The sequence below is a fragment of the Eumetopias jubatus genome, unplaced genomic scaffold, assembly GCF_037043125.1.
Source record: "Eumetopias jubatus isolate StellerSeaLion01/CBP00866 unplaced genomic scaffold, mEumJub1_p1.0 scaffold_10, whole genome shotgun sequence".
In the NCBI taxonomy this organism is placed as follows: Eukaryota; Metazoa; Chordata; class Mammalia; order Carnivora; family Otariidae; genus Eumetopias; species Eumetopias jubatus.
The window spans coordinates 16,765,110-16,779,980 of NW_028274816.1; the positions used below are offsets into that span (position 1 = coordinate 16,765,110).

General features: G+C 35.4%; 1 protein-coding gene across 1 annotated transcript in view; it reads right to left on the bottom strand.

Moving 5' to 3' along the window:
- Positions 1–14,871, bottom strand: part of CDH8 (cadherin 8) — a 334,233-nt gene that overhangs the window by 47,532 nt on the left and 271,830 nt on the right. The window contains exon 9 of the mRNA XM_028095485.2: positions 2,175–2,292. Coding sequence (XP_027951286.2) covers positions 2,175–2,292 — 118 coding nt within the window. The remainder of the gene's footprint in view (positions 1–2,174; positions 2,293–14,871) is intronic.

A 14,871-nucleotide genomic window follows, 5' to 3' on the forward strand; every position in this document is an offset into this window, starting at 1 on the left:
AAAAGGAAGATAGAGTATAAATTATACATATCTATTTCAAAGACCAATGGGCTCATGATTTACTCTATGGAGATGTTCAATGTTTGGATCCTAAATCCAGAATCACAGTGAATATATGTCCTGGTTTCCACAAGACAGTCCTGGTTTATGTTTTTCTAGGAACAAATATAAATAGCAACCCTTTTCACTTTAAAAAATGTCCCAGTTGGAATAATAAATTATGTGGTCACTCTTGTCAAAATAAACACACAATTTAATATAAACAATTGTAGCACAAAGAGTGCACTTTCCACAAAATATTTGCAACACCTGGCATCTTTTTTCAGTTATTTCACACACATGCAAACCTGTGACATAAATAAAAAGTGCTACTTCCATTTTTTAGTTTCAAAATAAAACAGATAACACAGTCTTTTAAATATTCTATTGAAGGGCTTATTAAAATGTGATAGGGCAAAAAGAGGTTATCTAAGTGTATAAACTTGTACTTTCTATTGATTCTAAAATTTAGAGAAAACACATGAAATTCATTCATGTCAGACTAAAATCTGACAGGTTTAGGGCATAACAAATATAGTACAAAACTACACTTTCCCTGGCACCCAAAAAACCTCCCATTTGCTCAACACATGTTTATGTGGTGCCTTTGGTGTGCCATACTTCTATTGCAGGCATATTTTGAAATTGCATGCACAGAAAATTCCAAGAAGCTCAGAACCTTTGGGATGGGAAAACATTTCTTCACAGAGAATTTTTAAATTTAGGGCATTTCATATGCAAAAATAATGACTGATACCTATTAGCTCACAATCAAAGTGAGCATGGACTACACTTAAGCACAGACCTGTGGCTCAGTTTCGGCTTTCTGAGTTGGCTTTCTCTTAGACATATTCATGTGACTTCCATAAAAAATAAATGTTGTTGACTAAAAAACAAAGATAATGTACTTGGATTACAGTTCCTAATTAGGGGAGGCTAACAAAGGAGTACTCCATTATTAAGAAAGAACAGGATTTTGTTTCCTTAGCGTTTATAATAGTGGAAGCCAGCTAAATGAGTAGTATCTGTATAATGACTTTGTCATTTCATTTTTGGTGATGCATTCACATTTATCAGAGCATCCCCAAAGAATTAAGTAGCATTATGTTAAAAGGTAAGGCCATAATATATTTAACAAGAGCCATAAAATGTTATTTTATTTCATGAAGGAAATGTTAGTAAAATTCACTACCTCCTTGAAACAGAACATAGCAAATAACCCAAACAAGTGTCATGAACCAAATTTTACTCTTCTAATTGAGTCTAGCTTTTATAGAGACCATTCAGAAATCCAAACTAATGCCTATAGTAAGGCTGGAAGACAGCTTAAGGCAATGCATTTATTTTGCTATTCGTTCAAAAACAGCTGAAACTAAGATTTAAATATACCTGGATCAAAATAAACAGTGAAAAATGCTTATTGAATCTATAGCAGCTTAGGAAACAAAAATGTACAGAAGAGATAGACTTAAAAAAAAAAAAAAAAAGATCTATGGCTTTCACATGTAATAGACAGTGGGGGAAATAGTTAATCCAAACTTGGTTCTCAAGAAATAATGAAATGGATTAAATGTTCTCCATGAGTGAAAAACCTAACAATAAAATCAGTTTATTTTAGCTCCAAAATAATACCAATAAGGAGTGTCCTTCAAGAAGGACTTCCTGATCTAATTGCTATTATCAAAGTTGGTACAGGCTTAAAACAAATACCTCTAATGTGTACCCACAAACCAGGCAAAATTAGGATAGGCTTTCCCTAAAGACTTGGTAAACATTCAATTAAAACTTAACAACTGCCAAGTATAAGCCAGTTCCTTCTCTAACAGATATCTCAGTATCTCAAAATTCCTGGAACTTTCCCAGGGGTTAAATCCTACTCTTCAGTCTTTAAAGTTAGGTGATTGAGGTATTCCCTAGGATAAAATTAACTTTCACATTAACAATTTTCTTATCTATTGTTTCAATATTGGAAAGAGGAAGTGATGTAATTATTGAGCCATTAGGCTGATAAGCTAAGTTTCAACTGCTCAGGGGTGAACAAAAATTATTTTGTTGATATTTTCAGTCAAATTATGAAATCATATCCTATTTTCCAATTTATGTTCTACCCTGTTTCATAGGGCTAATATATTTACCTTCATTTTTCTTGATGGTAAAATTCGGATTGTTGACCATTTCTGGAAGAAGACTGTATAAGAAATAATGTCCATTTTTGGGATCATCTTTGTCCATGGCACTCACTGTTTGAATGACCTGTAACATAAAACTCGACATCAGCATTTCTGATGACATCAGAGGGCTTATACCGCCTTTAAAAGCTGAGTGACATCTCTTTAGTGGACTAATACTTTGGTCCAAGAAATTTTTTTTTTCAGTTTTCTGAATTGTTGTGGATGGTTTGTGCCAAGAACAAGGAGAAACATTTATCACAGTAAAACCTCAGCTTTGATAAACCGATGAAAATTAAGGTCATTACTTTTGTGTCCACTTGGTGTCCGTGGATCAAAATAGCAAATTTAAGGGTATTTGAAAATTCCACTGGGTAATTACAGATTTCTTTCCAATTTGAGTCTCTATGGGCATCTAAAATGAGATTTGGAATTGTTACAGTGATTGTAGTGTGGCTCTTGGGAGGATCTTGGAAGTAAGGTACTTAAATCTTGAACCCTGAAAACTCTTTTTTTTTACTCATCAGGCTACAAATGTTTGCCAAATAGAATGTTCCTCGGCACAAACATCACTGCAACAAACCTTTCTGAAGAGTTGCATCTGTTCCCTCCCAATAATGAATACTGTTTTTAAAGCGAGTGGATAACACATGCAAACAATGCTTTGGAGTGTATCCTGAGATGAATAAATTATAGGGATTAGGAGAATTACCACTGTGCAGAGAACTGTTTGGATAGATACACATACTTGGAATCGTGCCGGTTGAATGTGTTTATTTCATTTGCAAAGCTGCATTAACTTAGTGCTACGTTGTTTCTTGGGATGTCAGAGAATCAGCTTAATAATTCATATTTGTGAATCTGTGATATTAATCACTTCAATATGAAACACTGGACAACAGTTAATGTAGTAAAAATTATAGTTTATACTACTACTGTAAATAAGTACAACATAATTTCTGCAAAAAAAAAAAAAATGCCTGCAAAGCATGACAATCAAGGTGATATGAGGTATCAAAAAAAAGAATTAACAGGGAAATGCTCTCCGGTTTGTGGAATTTAGAGAATGTAATGATGATGCCTAATACATTAGGACTGTTTGAATAGTTAGGTCCCATTCAACTTTGCCAATTTCAGTAAAAAAAAAAAAAAAAAAAGCATCATTTCTTTTTGAGAAAAGGATATCATTGCCTTGTAACTTATCACCTAAGGAATTGTGAGAACCATAATGTTGGACAACTGTGACTTTTGCCTTGTATCGAGCACATATTACATGATGAGCAGGGCATTAAAGTTGTGACATAAAGGAAATAACTTTTTTCAACTCCTCTATTTCTCCATTTTTAAATTGGGACATATTCTTACCTGGTAGGTGTTTTACTATTGTTAAGGACCTTGTAAAATGTCTTGTCGTGCTTAGCTTTAGTAACAATATAACAAAAAAATAGCACAAAATATAACTTATGATTAAGACAGTGAGGTAGTCATCAAAGTGATGGACTCTGAAATTGAGCAGCCTTGATAGAAGGCATAGTTTTACCCTTTACTCATTGTGTGACACTGAGGGAGTTACTTCAGTCTTTATGAAACTCAGTTTTCATGTATTCCTAAAATTGCAAATGAAAAGTACCTTCCTCATAGGGCTGTTTTGACTATTGACATAAATTCATGTCAATCTCTTAATAGAGCATCTGGTTCCTAGTAAATGTTCAATGAATGTTATTATTATTGTCCTTTCATGGTTGTTGTTGTTGTTTTATTAGGGTCACCACCATTTATTCATGACATAGCCCTATGAGAAGCATACTGGCTTTTGTTCCCCGAACAATTCCCTAACCTCATCAGATTCGATGGCAATACAATTATATTTACTATATCTGAACACCTAGCATCTTTGCCGTGACATTTAAGTGCAGAGAGATGCCCTGGGCTTCTAGTTTTATAAAAACAAAGGAATGGAAACCCAAGGGGAGAAGCTGGGAACACACAAATAACTCTTCTATGGCTAGCCTACATGTCCAAATATTTAAGAGAAGAATTTGACAGGAACCTTCTTTGAGGCAGTTATAAAGAACAGAGGGGGGAGGAGTTATTTGTGAGCATCTGAAACATTCTCTGCTCCCTTTATTCAATTTTGTTTCAAAAGGACTCCTTTGTTCACCTGTACCAGTTGAAAAAGTAACTCTTGAACAACGTGTGTGAGCACAAGTGAAGAAGGACAAATGAAAAGAGAGCTTCTTGATATCCTGCGGCGAAAACCATTCATGACTAAATGCATTCTTATGATGTATTTAGCTTCTATCAGCTCCTGTAATGATACCATTCCTAATATTTCTAAGTAAGCTGCATGAGAAAGACTCATACCTGCTGGCAAGTGGATCTACATGAGTTATTTCATTAGTTAAGCCACCAGGACCAAAACAAAAGATGCAATAATTTAGCTTACCTGAAGTAAAGGAGTGTAATTACCTGTCATGCCATATCTCAGAAGTTTGGTCTAAACATTACACCTGCAATGAATAGGTTTTTTTTCCCCACCATCTATGTAAGCCAGGAACTCTGTTAGACATGCAACTTCTTGAGCCTACTGACCCAGAAAGCCTTGGGGTGAGGCCTAGAAATCTGCATTGTAAATAGCCTTGTAGGTGATTCTGAAGCCTGCTGAAGTCTGAGATGAACTGTTTTCAGCTAAGGGAGAAAATTGGTGTTTACAGCTCCCTCATTATTATTCATTAGGAGAGTTTGTATTGTTAAGCTCGCATCAAGCTCAGTGCATGATGTGTTATGGAAAAAGTGATGAAATGGTGACCCTTTAAATCAACTTCCAAATATCCCGTGAGCAAGTTAAGAATTTGGCTTAAACCATTTTTGACACTTCATTTTATCTTAATGCAGATAGCTACTGTCTAGACATTTTATCTAAAAGTGGACACCTGGTAAATCATTTGAAGGACTTTATGCTATTAAAACGCATTAAGATACCCCTATCTAAAAGGCTGAAGTTTTCACTGATGTAATAACATCTGAATACATTTAGCTTTAAACAATGGAAGAAAAAGAACAGATTTATTCAAGGAAGTGCATCTCCACACAAGCAGATTTTATAGGCACATTGAGTAAATGGCAAATTAAAATCATACACATTTTCTCCTGTGAGCTACTATGACGTCAGTTAACTTTTAGTTTATTGGATAACTATTTCATGAAAATGATATAAAAATTTCCAGGGAGGTCAGAGATTTTTAGGAGTACATGTATAGCATTTAGTTTCAATATTTTTCCTTTCTATCAGTATTAGGATGCAATTGAAAAATCTAATGTTTAATCATTTATTGTGGATTAATTTCAAGGAAAGCTGGAAGTTTATATAAAAACTTCCGGAAAAATAAAGTATATCTGGAATGTTGCGATAAGGAAATGAATTTCAGGGCCATACTTGGAATTCTATGGGAGCAGACTCTTTCTGTTTCTTGAGATTACTAATTTGAAATGAAATAACCTTTCTAAGGCATGAAACTAAAAAAAAGAAAATTTTTGAGAATTATGGAGCCATATCATAATTCTGACTATTTTATTTAAAAAATGATTCATTGTTTATCAACACTAAACCTAACTTAGATTGTTTTCATTAGCAGATGATAAACTTTACTTTAGGCTATTTTACATTACTTCAAAAATATTTAATAACAGTGGGGTATCACTGTCAATATTAACTTTTTGAAAGGCAAGCATCCAACAAACAAATACATTTCTGATGATCTGATCTGTTTACAACCATTAAACTAGCATGGGATCTATTAGAAATCTCCTATAAGATTCTACAGATATTGTTCATTGACTTGTTCTTAGGTACCAGGCATGATTATATATGATGAATTGGATTTTTACCCCCTCACTGCTGTAAGAACAGCACGTGGTAACTATTTAATATGTATTGCATAAATGAATGAATGAATGAATGATGTCAGCATATTTTAGCATCATCACTAATTCTCACATAACCTTGAGAAGTATGTATGAAGAGATGTATCGGAACCTAGGGCACCAAAGATGTGATATACAACATTTGATCCCAGATATATCTAATAACAAACTACCTGCATCTTCCTGCCCTAATACATCAGGCTGCCTCAAAATCTTGTTGACATCCATACGTTCTGCACATGCATCTCAGTTAAACTGGGGCTTAGACCATCAATATTTTGGAGAGCAAATAAAGATGCACTTGTGCATTCTTGTTCTTGTTGCTCTTTACAGGGATAAAGGTCCACTTTTGATTCTGACACATAGCACAACAAAATGAAGACTTAGACATCATAGTTCCTTGTGAGTGTGGACAAGGTGAGAGAGGACTGTTGCAGCTTTTGGAATGCTTTCAAAGCTTCTGTAATATACATCTATGCTCTAGGAACACTCAACATGATAGCCAAGGTGGTATCTACAATCACAGTACACTGTCACTTTCTCAGACAAAACCCAATTTTCTTTTTTCCTGGCAGTCTTTCTGCAGGTGGTATGAATTGGAAGGTGACAGAAAGCAGGTTGAATGAGAGTGAGTCAAAGGTGCTGCAGGAAGGACAGCATCATTTTTGGTTTTCTATTCATTCTTCTGCCCATTATTACCAGTTTACTTCTGATTATCAATATTAGCTTTCCTGAAGTACTAATTTTGTTTCTTAAAGCAGGAGTTTTAAACTTGGGAAAGGAAAGGATGATCTATGAATGACCATCATATGGTTCAAACTTCTCAATCTGAAAGTAAAATTGAATGGAATTATTCATATATGCAGATATAGGATGGGAAAGTCCATAGCTTTTATCAGATTGTCAGTGATTTCTGTAACTGAATGAAATAACACAAAATAATTTAAGAACCATCCCCTAAAAGAGGGGCCCTTGAAAATAAAAGTTATACACACAAGAGAAATCAAGTCATAACAATGATGATGAATTTAAAAAAGAGGAAATATTGGAATTTGGGAAATTATATTAAAATCCACACAATGACCCAATTAGCCTCCATTATTTCAAAACTGTATAATATAGTTCAAATATGAGCACTGTTCATAGCTATTTAATGGATAGTTCCTGGATATGGTTTATAATTTGCATGGTAATCCAATCTCTACTAAGACTTCCTTTTCCTACCCAGAATATTTTCCCATTCCCATGCCCCGCCCCTTTTTTTGTGCATGAAGACATCCTTGTCTTTAAAAACTTGTTCAGAGCATATACCATGAAAGTCTGACCTATGGAAAATACAACAGGAGGATATAGATTTGATTTGATATGTCTTTTTTAAACACTAGGTGAAGTCCTCAGTCCTCTGGGTAGACAGTTGGAGGCTGTGCCTTCATAAATCCATTTGTAGAACTTTTGACATTTTTCCTCTGTTTCTTTCACTGCCCTTTCCCTTCCTGAAACTAAGTTGAGATAAAATGCTACAAAGCAAGGGCTCCTGAAGAATGTGTTTATACAAAGTTTGGGATTTTCAGTTTCTTGTGCCTCTTCATGTTTCGTGTGTATTTTGTGCACCTCTGAATTAGTATTAAAAAAAATTCCATCACTTGCTCTTCTTTGAAAACCTCATTGATAGGGTAAAACCCACAGTTTCTAATATAGCTGAGAAGTCTCAGGTTCCTTTCAATTTCTTCTCTCCATCTTCCATGATATGACTTCACAGGAACACTTCCTGATGCCTCCCTAAGATCATAAGCATCACTTCCTAGGCTGAACATGTATGGCGCCATTTATCTTCCTGGAGAAGGATTTTTCTGACTGGGTTCCATTTACCACTATTATATAGTTTCCTCTGAAGGAAATCGAAAAGATTTTATAATCAGCTACATTTGCTAAATGCCAAAGATCATACAGCCCTTTCGTGATTCATATGTACTCCTAGATGCAAGGGAATCTTACAGTTAAACAAAACAAGAGGAAGAAAATGTGAACTTTTTTAATTCAGTGCTTTGCAGTCTTATTAGGTAAACCACATACCCTCACACCCCCTCCACATGCCACACCATATATTGATGTGCTATACCCTACAAGTTTTTCTCGGGCACTCACTTTGAGAAATACTATCCTCCAAAACTCCATCAGAATCTTCAAGGCCTGAGGATTTCCACCTCTCTGCAGAGGAATTGTGTCTCCATAGCTTGGTGGTTACAGCATCATCTGCATGTGCATCTCTGCCCTTCCAACAATATGTCAACTCCTCTTGGTACCACATGTTACCCAATTTATGTCACTAGCACAAAGCCAAGGCCTAAGGCCATTTACTATCTAGTGTCAATTTTACTGTCTTCCAAAAGGCATCAATATGACTTCTAAGAACAAATAGAAAGAAGCATACATATGTGCCCACCTTGTTTCCATCCTAAGTTCTTATTCAGTAACTTATAGGTTGAAAACAAAACAAAGAAAATATATTTGTATGAAATAGACCAAGATTTTTAAACAGTCCCTGACACCATTTTCTCTGTGGATCATTGATCTCATCTAGGGCAGGGGCCAGAATCAAACACATGGAATTTGGAATCACACAAGAGATTCAGCTGATGCAAATGTCAGCTGCAAACAGGACTTCACAAAAAGATTTAGATTGTATGTGTTCCCGTAAGTTGATTCCAGTATATTTGAAAAAATAATGATAATAACTCACATTCATATGGGGAGTGCAAGCCCTCCCTTCACCCTTAATAAATAAAATACTTGGAAATTAAGAATTATCCCAGTACAGGGAACTAGATTATCTTCTGTTATATTGACCCATTGAGGGACTATAATGTTTTGCTCCGAATCAAACTCATGTAGATATAATAACAACAGAGAAATGAAACAACGCTAATGAGGTATATTTTGCTTTTTAGATTATGAGACTAGTTAAAACATACACTAATAAGCACTTGATATTGTACTAGATATTTCTAAAATATGAGAGTTTAATAGACATTAAGGCCGAAGGTCACAAAATTAGTAAATGGCAAAGCTGTGACTCACACTTAGATTGTTTTAGTTTCAAACCCTTCCACTGTATTTTTTACTTATGCTTTCCCCTCTGTCAAAGGTGAGCTCTAAAAGTCATACTTCTGTTAGTGACTGTCTTGAAATGTTTTGTTACATATGATTTTTTCAAATATCATTTTATGCATCCACTAATTTACCATCTCCTTACTCCACCCCCAAAAATGAAAATAATACTTTATGCATTTTGTTGAGGTCATCAATTTCATCTGTCTTAAAAATCAATCCTCCCTCTTGTGTATGCAGATAGATCCTGAAAGATGCCTGCTGGCAGGGAAGTTAAAATTAAATCTCCTAAATTTATTGTTTCATGAGTATTACAAAATGCCATATTTTCAATTCACTGTTTCACATTTATTAGAAAAAGACAAACAGAAATTTTTAAAAATAAGTAAAGTAGCGAACTCATTCATTGCTGGTATTTATCAACAGATAATTATTTTGACTTTTCTCCCTGAGCTTTATTTTTTTCACTGGAGAGTTTGTGGAATGCTTGTGGATAAAGTGTCTTTATTGGTCAGAGGACCTGACTTTTTTCCCTTTTGAAAAATGCTCACTCTTGATCAGAATCTTATTTCTAAGAAGTGTCTCACAGAGGCAATGGAATCTCAAAGTCGGCTTCCTTGGGAAGCACCGAGAAATCCTAGAAAGTGCAAGGACATGGGAAACCCATCTGTGCCACTTTTCATGGCCTTGGGGAAACCCCTCACCCTTTTTTAGCCTCAGCCCCCTTATCTGTAAAATGTGGTTGCAGCCCCACGCCTGCGGAGTGGTGATGTTGTCTGTATGTTGGACATCTATCTATATTATGTTGTTCATGTAAGCATACAGCTTTCACAATTACTTATCTCCATGTCCCCTGCTACCACCTTAGTCCAGGCTACCTCCATCTTTTGCAATTACAGCCTTCTGTTTCTGCTGCTTAACTGCGCGTGTGCGTGTTTGTACATTTTATTCAAAGTGAGACCCTTTTCGTCCAGTCTCAGTCTTACTTATTGAATTCTTCTCATTATTACACTTAGCCACAGAGGTCTTCAATTCTTTAAACAAACCAAGGTCTTTCTCCCTTCAGAGTCTTTGCAAAAGCTTATCCTGTTGGCTAGAAGGCTCTTGCTTCCAGGCCTTGAATGCCTAGCCCTTTCCCATTTTTTTTTCCATTTTCAGTTCAAATGATACCCACTTGAAGAGTAACTTTCTCTGACAACACTATATAAAGTAATTCTCTGCTTTTTCTTCATTCCCCTCTGTCCAGTTGTGCTAATGTTTCCTTCAATCCAGTTTTCAAAACTGAAATTATATTATGGATTCATTCTACCTTTTTTTCTATAAGCCCTTTTTCTCATTAAGTTCCATTAGAGAGAACATGTTTTGTCCTTTTTACATTGTTTCCCCAGGTCATATTACAATACTTAGCATCTTATAGATGCACAAGAAATACTGTTCAATTAAGTAAATGATTTTTCATTTGAAGAGGTTAGTTTGTGCACTGTGTCTGTGAGTAAAACAAGGGTTTCCATGGTAATATCAGAGAAACTAGTTATTGAAATATTTGTCACTGCTGAATGAAATGAATTAGGACTGTGATTCTAAAATTTTGTGAATATGCATTACATGCCAAGCATTGGCTAGATACATATTTAGAAATATGTTATTTTCTTTCTTCGTTTTTTTTTTTTGGACCTATGATATTCCTAGGATAAGCAAGCATCATACTGTTACAGTATTGGTCAGTGACAAAAAGGATTAAAAGAAGTAAACCAGAGCATTTTTTTTTTCAGCCCAAACATAATTAACTAGATGCCAAATAGCAAGCCTCAGCTTCTATAGAGGGTGATGAAGCTTTATTTATATGCCACTGGATTTATTTATAGTAAAAGGGGAAGTTCCTTCCTGAAGGAAAAAAGAGTTGAAGCAGTCTGTCATCTAGCTAGTTCTCAAACAATAAAATATTCTCTGGGACTAAATAAGAGACCTTGACTCACACCTGGAATTACAACATTTTCAGTGTAGTCTTTGCATCATTGAAGCATCTGGAGCAAATAATCCTAATTATGTATGTATGGTAAGCAAGGGGTTAGCATCTGAAACAAAATCCTAGAAAGACCCTATTAAGGGGACAAGAGGTAAAATAGAGTTATGGAAGGCCCTCTGGCCAACGCTGGTCACTGAAGTTCTCTATATGTCTTTCATGTTTGGTTCTGAGTGCGCTATGTCAAGCATAAGGAAGGAAGATACTGGTTTCTCCACAGCTGTTACCTGTTCCTCCACCCGTCCAGCCAGATTACCATTCTCTTCAGAGAGAACCTGGTTTATCCCCAGCTGACTCCTTTTCAGCTCTTGATAGATGTTTCCTGTCTCTGGTGGAACAGGTCCTATATTAAGAGGTCTTTTCAGTAAGAGAGCTCCATTTCCCTTCAGCTCTTCAGCCTCCTTTCTGCCCAGAGGATTTGAGGTATGTTCTTGCAATTCTATCATTTCTAATTTTATTACGTGTTTGCCAGAGAGAAAACTCTAGAAGGGAAAAAGACTGTTGTTTAGGGTGGTGTTTGCCACTAAATCCCCAGTACCTCATCAAGTCCTGGTACATAGTTTGTGCTTAATAAACATTTACTGACTAACCCAAACCTGTTAGACCCGTGAACTGTCAGTTACATATTTTGCTTTCTGATTTTGAAATCTTTAATCCTTAACGTCATTTCTGATTTCTGTCTTGGCCATTAGAGAGGAGTCAGTGGAAAGAGTCTTTTCTTACTCCTGTTAAACTGAGGGTCGAGGAATCTGTAGATGATTATATCATGCTGTGATTGAATTGGAGGCTAGAGATATCTTAAAACTTTTGACTTGAGATAAATTACCTATTGGGGAAATTTTTTTTTCCATAGAAGTAACTAGCAATAGCAAATACCATATTAACATTTACTTATGTAATGGAGGGATTATTTAAAATGATTCTAGTGAAAAGCGATTCACACTGATTTTTGTATAATATGGACTATGAGTTATTTCTGTGATGGGTGGTTGTTGCTGTCTTAAAAAATTCCAGAAGATATCATCTTTCACTTTATAATAATGAAAAGGTGGGAGAAGCAGATAGGAATTCCAATTCTACTTTCAAAGTGAACCTATGACAATTTAAGCACAGATGCATCACATACCAGGGGTCTATGTATAGAGAAGAGGAAAGTGGCATCCTTCCTTCCTTGTTAAAATTTTTATTTAATATTTGATTCTTGGGTTAAATGAGTCAGTTCATTGGAAAAGACTAGTCAAGCACAGTAGAATTCTCTATGTTGATGTTGATAGTGGTTTTCGTTTTGTGCGATGTTTTAAAAACCTCTTTCTAGAGGTGTTCTCAGTCTAGGTTATCACAGACTGAGTTTTTTAGTCGCTTGCCCTTGATTATTACTAATGATCTCCAGCTGCCTCATTTCTCAGGCAGCTGATCCCCTTTGAGTTCAGCCTTAAATCCATACCTTCCAGGCAAGGCAGACATTTCAGAGTCCCCTAATTCCTTTCCCTGAGGCTGTTTTAAAGCAGACATTAATGGTTGAAAATGCTGATATAACTATGAATTTAGTGCCCATGCTGTTGTTGACATTTTTCATGAGTGTGTGATCACCTCATAATGAATATTCTGATTTCAAAGTGAGTTAAGTGGTTTGGTGGTGTTATGAGAGATGACTGAAAGTGCATCTGTGTTGCACTTACATAAACACTATTTGATGTCGATAACAAATATGAATTTTGGAAAATGGTAAATATAAAAATGAGATCCTTGAGCCATTAAGAGTGAACTAGGAATGACTGTAATGAATCACATATGAGTTCTGACTAGCACAAAAGATGCAAGGAATTCAGGAGTTGTTTGAACAACTTCATGTGTATCAACCAGTCAGTCGTATGTCCAAAGCTTATGTGAACAGTCAAAAATCTGATCTCTATGTAAATATGAACTCTGATAAACATACCTAAACAGATTCACTTGAGGATAAGGTAGTGGCAGTGGACAGATACACAACATAAACATTTCTTCACAGAATGAGTCATTCATTTTGATATGCAAAAATCATAAAACAAAGAATCAACTGCTTTTTTTTTATTTTGATTTCGCAGAGGAAAGATGATGAAACAATTCATTTTTTTTTCTGAGGATAAGAACTGCTGAGGAATCATTAAAACCTTGGAAACAGTCAAAATCCACATGGTAAACCTCCAGATTCCTGGAGGTCCAAAGGCATGCATATGTCAATATCACAAGTGAAGCCAATGTGGGATTTTTGAAATATCAATGCCATTGACTCTTTGAACTTGTGTGATGAGTTTTGCTTTTTCTTTGCATGAAATTTTTTTTTTTAATTCTAAAGTATTTGACAGATTCTGTGTGATCAAAAACGTCTGGCTTAGAAGTCTACCTCACTCCAGGAATAATCTGGCCCACACAAACCATATCCTTGAAACTAACCTGTGCAAATTTTGATCAAACTCTGCCAACTCGATCTGCCAACTTAGCCAAATGATAATTACTGCCATATACACACACACTCTACCCTCAAAAGATTATAAATGAGAGTGTCCAAAAGATATGATAGAGGCCAATTCTACATGATGAAATTAGGAAACATTTAGGTTAATGTTAGAATATTTTTAAGAGCATATCACTGCTAAAAGTGAATATTTTGATAATATTTACAACACCTTGGGTGTTTGAAATTGGTTTCAATGCTAGAATTTAATTTGGGGTGTGTGTGCACGCATGTATTTGTGTCTTATTCTGGGAAATGAAAATGACGCTAATCCTTCTGATACAGGAGAGTAGTCTAGGGGAAAATGTCCACGGTTTCACAGGAGGGTTACACATTGATCTTTTGTAATAATTAAAAGTATAGGGCTACGGTGCTATTCCTTTCTGTAGGTGAAAAAAAAATCTGACTCTTGTCAGGTAAGCTACTCGGCAAATAGTAAGTTTAATTCCTAACACCCACATGAGGCCCAAGAATAGTTGGATTAACAACTCCAGTGTCATGCTGTCAGCTGCTGTTTATTTAAATTAAAATGTCACCATCCAGAAATAAATTAGGAAGTTGAAAAACGATAAATTTCTTAAACATACAGTACTTTGGCACCTTGTTAAAATAAATCTATTACATTTGTGTTTTTTAGAACTTTACATAGACTATTTCCATTTTGACATTCAGAGTAGAGCAGGTTTTCTTTTTTTGTTCTTTTCTCTTCCTCCCTTCCTCCTTTTTCCTTCCTATTTCTCTATTTTTTGTCTACCTTCATTGTCCCTATCTATGCTACATTAGACTAGCTAAAAAAAAATTTTTCATAAATACACAATTTCAGATGCTTCACTTACACCTCTAAACCACGTTGTTCATCCTATGTTTCTCTAAATAGATCTACATTTTTACAGATTGCAAAATTCACTTTCTACCACTGGTCTTCCTGGCTTCCACTCTTAGGTGTTGTTCTTATGGTTGCCATGAAACAAATATGTCCTCCCCATGAGCTTTTCTCTTATCATAAGAAGGTTAAAATTTTGTCCCCATCTCTCGAAGATCTCCCTGTTTTAGCCATAGCCCAAGATATTTTAAGATAGTTATTTGGCTCTGGGTTCATGGCAAGCAGGGTGTTC